General features: G+C 38.6%; 1 protein-coding gene across 1 annotated transcript; it reads left to right on the forward strand.

Annotated features, from left to right (window-relative positions):
- Nucleotides 1–218: 218 nt before the first annotated feature.
- Nucleotides 219–2474, forward strand: LOC120259193 (putative H/ACA ribonucleoprotein complex subunit 1-like protein 1). Its single transcript, XM_039266751.1, has 4 exons — nt 219–351; nt 425–573; nt 688–803; nt 2126–2474. Exons 1-4 carry the CDS (start codon nt 219–221, stop codon nt 2295–2297), a joined length of 570 nt encoding a protein of 189 aa, XP_039122685.1. The 3' UTR covers nt 2298–2474.
- Nucleotides 2475–3936: the final 1462 nt, after the last annotated feature.

Consider the following 3936-nt stretch of genomic DNA (forward strand, 5'->3'; position numbering starts at 1 on the left):
GAAATTTGTGTATTTCTGGGGTTGTGCATGAATATTAATTAGCATGAAGTCATTCAAATGACAAAAATACCCTTATTTCCTCACATGGAGACGAGGAGTATTTGGTCATTTACTAAAGCCCTAGAAATGAACCCGCTAAAACCCTAAACCCTCGGAAGCGTTGGCCGCCCGCGGGTGTTTTTGTTGTTAGGGTTGCTCCCTCCATCGTCGGCGGGAAGATGCGTCCTCCCAGAGGCGGCGGAGGGTTCAGGGGCCGTGATGGCGGGCGCTTTGGCGGCGGGAGAGGCGGGCGCTTCGGTGGCCGTGGTGGCGGTGGCTTTCGCGATGAAGGCCCTCCGGCTGAAGTCGTAGGTTCGTTTCATTGAAGGGTCTTTTGAAATCTCTAATCTTTTTTGGATTCCATACTAATCTGTCAATTTTCCAGAGATCTCGTCGTTTCTTCATGCTTGTGAGGGAGATGCTGTGACGAAGCTCACCAATGAGAAAGTGCCTTACTTTAATGCTCCGATTTATCTTCAGAACAAGACGCAGATCGGGAAAGTGGATGAGATCTTCGGCCCCATCAATGAATCAGTGAGCTTTTGAAAAAATTTCTCTTTTTTCTTGGTTTCATTTGTCTAGGTCTATGTTGCTTACTGGATGCTTTGTGTTTTGAAGTTTGTTGATCCTTGTTGCCACTTTTTTCAGTATTTCTCTATTAAGATGATGGAAGGGATAATAGCAACTTCTTATTCCAAGGGAGACAAGTTCTACATTGATCCTGCAAAGCTGTTGCCATTGTCAAGATTTCTCCCACAGCCAAAGTAAGTTTTGTTTTTTTAATCTTTTTATTTTGTGGTGATTCTTGAAATTTTGAAATTTTCCCCTACTTGAATTGCTGTTTATAACTACTGTAATCTGCAATCTGTGATGTATTATTAGGGGAAAAAAATTTCATTCATAAGGCATAGGTTTGGGAAGTTGAAGTACAGAATACTTGTAATCGTAAAATTACTCTCTAATCTAACCTGAAATAGGTTGTCTCTTGATTGTGTATATACTGCTGATTGAGTAATGTTTTTCTCATGGTGCCAGCTCTAAAAACACATTTTTTTGAATGGTTAATAGCTCTAACAGTAGTTATTGTGATCAGTACAATTGAAACCATAATAGAACTAGTTTAGCTATTTCACTAAATGGTTTGAACTTTTAGAAATTGGGCATTGGGCATCCCAGTTTCATGATCCATGTATCAAGAAACAAGTACTTTGAATAAATTATGGAGAAAACTCTCTATTGGCGTCAAATTTGATTGTTCTAGTTTTCCTGTTGGTTTGCCAACCAAGGCCCTGGTGACACTATTATTTCTGGATCAAGAATCAAAGACTTATGCTTGTTAACTTTTTGTCAAAGAGTATAATGGTGTTACGCTATGGTTTTCATATATTGCTTGATTTATTTGCTCAAAGAGATGCTGAATGGCAGCATGCAACCCGAATTTTAGTTTGCTCCTTTGTTTCATGCCCGGATATCATACTATGCACTTTTGAAAGGTGTTTCCAAGTCATTATACAATCATCTTCTTAGCTATTATCATGCTAGACTATACTCTGATTTTTCCCTCCACTCCTAATATAGTGCCTTGCCTGCTTTGCTGGCAAAACAAGATAACAATGGGGCTTCCCTTTTGACCATACCATCTTGTTCTATTCAAGACCAGATTCGTTGTTTTTAAATTTGGTTACCAAATTGATTTGAGATTTTTTTATTTCAATTGTATAGTGTTACTGAATTCTCTAGTTATCAGATATTGAGTTTGGTGTTTGGAAACCATATCTGATTGTCCCTCTATTGAGTGCTCAGCCTCTTTATTTTTATTCTTCCGGGATCCCGCTATTTTTACCATTTGAGTGAAAACGTAAGTCCTCTTAGGGATCTCTAGGGACAACTTATATGAGAGGAAGGGACCCGACATTTCACCAAATAAGAAAAATAGAGTGATCCCTGAAGGACAAAAAAATAATAGGGGACTAAAAGGGCACTTTCACTATAATGAGGGACCAATTTGATAATTAAACCGACTGGTATTTCAATATAGCGTCTGTTGCCAGAGGAGATTAATCTAATTATGCAATCCATGTTGCAGGGGACAAGCTGTTTCAAGAGGTGGAGGCCGTGGTGGTGGAAGGGGTGGAGGCCGGGGTGGGGGTAGAGGTGGAGGTTTTCGTGGCAGAGGTGGCCCAAGGGGTGGCAGAGGGGGTCCTCCGAGGGGTGGTTTCCGTGGAGGTGGTGGCTTTAGGGGTCGAGGGAGGTCATAGACCAGCAACATGTTACAAAGACAACCGCATTTCAGCCACACCCATGTTTCTTGTTGCATTTTTACCAAGCATTGCTGTATTATCCTGGAAAGAACTGCTTGAACCTCAAGCACTATCTTACTTGAAAATGTTTAAGCGTATGAAACTTGTTGACAGTTTTTGGGTTTTTAATTTAATTAGAGTTCATCCTTTCTTTGATTCAAAATGGATCAATTCTACTGAAAAGTATGGTTCAGTAACTGGAGAATACAGAGAGCACAAAGGTTCAAATCTAGTGAGATGCATGTCTAAAGGAAGCTCTAAAGATAATAAAATAAAAGGCAGAAACTATGATATTGCTTTGGCCAGATATGGATTAGTTCAATTTTGAAATTTGAGATTTATTTTTTTAAATTTTTGTATAGAGCCACACATGTCTGATGAACAACTTAAAATGGTACAATTCAAAAGCTTAAATTATTGTTGATAATTACTTGTGTAAATTCTATAAAAAAAGTAGATAATTGCAAAAATATACATTGTTATAGTGTCCTAATATACTTCAAGAGCTCTAATATTTACTTAAAAATAATATAAAACTATATTATTTTTTATTCTTGTCTATCCTTCCTCCGGTAGAGATTAAAAAAAAGTTTGAGGTATGTTGGTTATTTTACCCAAAAAAAATTTAGAGATATATAAATAAATAACAATGATTTCATTTTACCAAAACTTTTATAAATAAATTATGGTCATGTTTTTTTTATGGGAAAATTACTGTTCACCCCTCGTAATTTTCAAAACTTCCCAAAAACCCCCTCCTACTTTTTTACACACCCCCGGATTTCCCTTCCGTAGTGCTTTAACTTCCCTTTACCCCCTACCGCTCACTTCAAATGGGTCCCATGTTGTGAAATCCCATTTTTGGCCCCGAAAACGTGGGAAAGGAAAGCGCCAAATCACATCATGCTCAACCTTTTGCATGGTCGCTTGGTTTTCGATAGTATCAATGCCAAGGAGTTGCATTACATCTTGTTGTTCTCCTCATTATCATACCCGAAATATATAAATCGCTTTCTAACGTAAAATGAAATTGATTTCCATCGGATCGTCAAAACGCACTTCATCTTCAAACGAGATCGTAGTCGATTTTTATCGTCGAGGCGCAGTATGCGCCATTGTCGCCTTCTCGCTTATGGTTGTAGAAGTTAGATTACTACGCAGAAGAATGCAGAATTACGACTGAGTTCATTTCGCTGTAAAAGTTCTTCCTCGCTTATGGTTATCTATTTGCTATTATCCGCTTAAATATTTTTACTAATATGTTTAATAATCGTCATATCCGCTTAATACTTTCCACTCCGCTTAACATTATCTTTACATGTATAACTATTCATATTAACGCTAAACGCTCAAAGTCTCGCAGAAACGGTGATCTTTTTCGCTTGATCCGAATTGTCGGGCAGCGGCACGTGGCAGTGGCAGATGAGATCCCGCAGATAAGAATTAATGACGGCATTAATTTCTACGCACGGTAACATAAATTTCCAACACCCGCTCGCTCTCATCACCAATGTCGGCCAATCGTGCGCTTAACTTTTTTCTGGATATGAAGAGTCACCGCTATGGACTTCACACCATAAATAACTGTGAAGAACCC

This window comes from Dioscorea cayenensis, chromosome 4 (assembly GCF_009730915.1).
Source record: "Dioscorea cayenensis subsp. rotundata cultivar TDr96_F1 chromosome 4, TDr96_F1_v2_PseudoChromosome.rev07_lg8_w22 25.fasta, whole genome shotgun sequence".
NCBI classification, from domain to species: Eukaryota; Viridiplantae; Streptophyta; class Magnoliopsida; order Dioscoreales; family Dioscoreaceae; genus Dioscorea; species Dioscorea cayenensis.

Bases quoted from the DNA above. Each gene is read 5' to 3' on its own strand.
- LOC120259193 (XM_039266751.1), top strand. From the start codon at position 219: ATGCGTCCTCCCAGAGGCGGCGGAGGGTTCAGGGGCCGTGATGGCGGG. The intron at 574-687 runs GTGAGCTTTTGA...CACTTTTTTCAG, and splicing joins TCGGCCCCATCAATGAATCA to TATTTCTCTATTAAGATGAT. The intron at 804-2,125 runs GTAAGTTTTGTT...TCCATGTTGCAG, and splicing joins AGATTTCTCCCACAGCCAAA to GGGACAAGCTGTTTCAAGAG.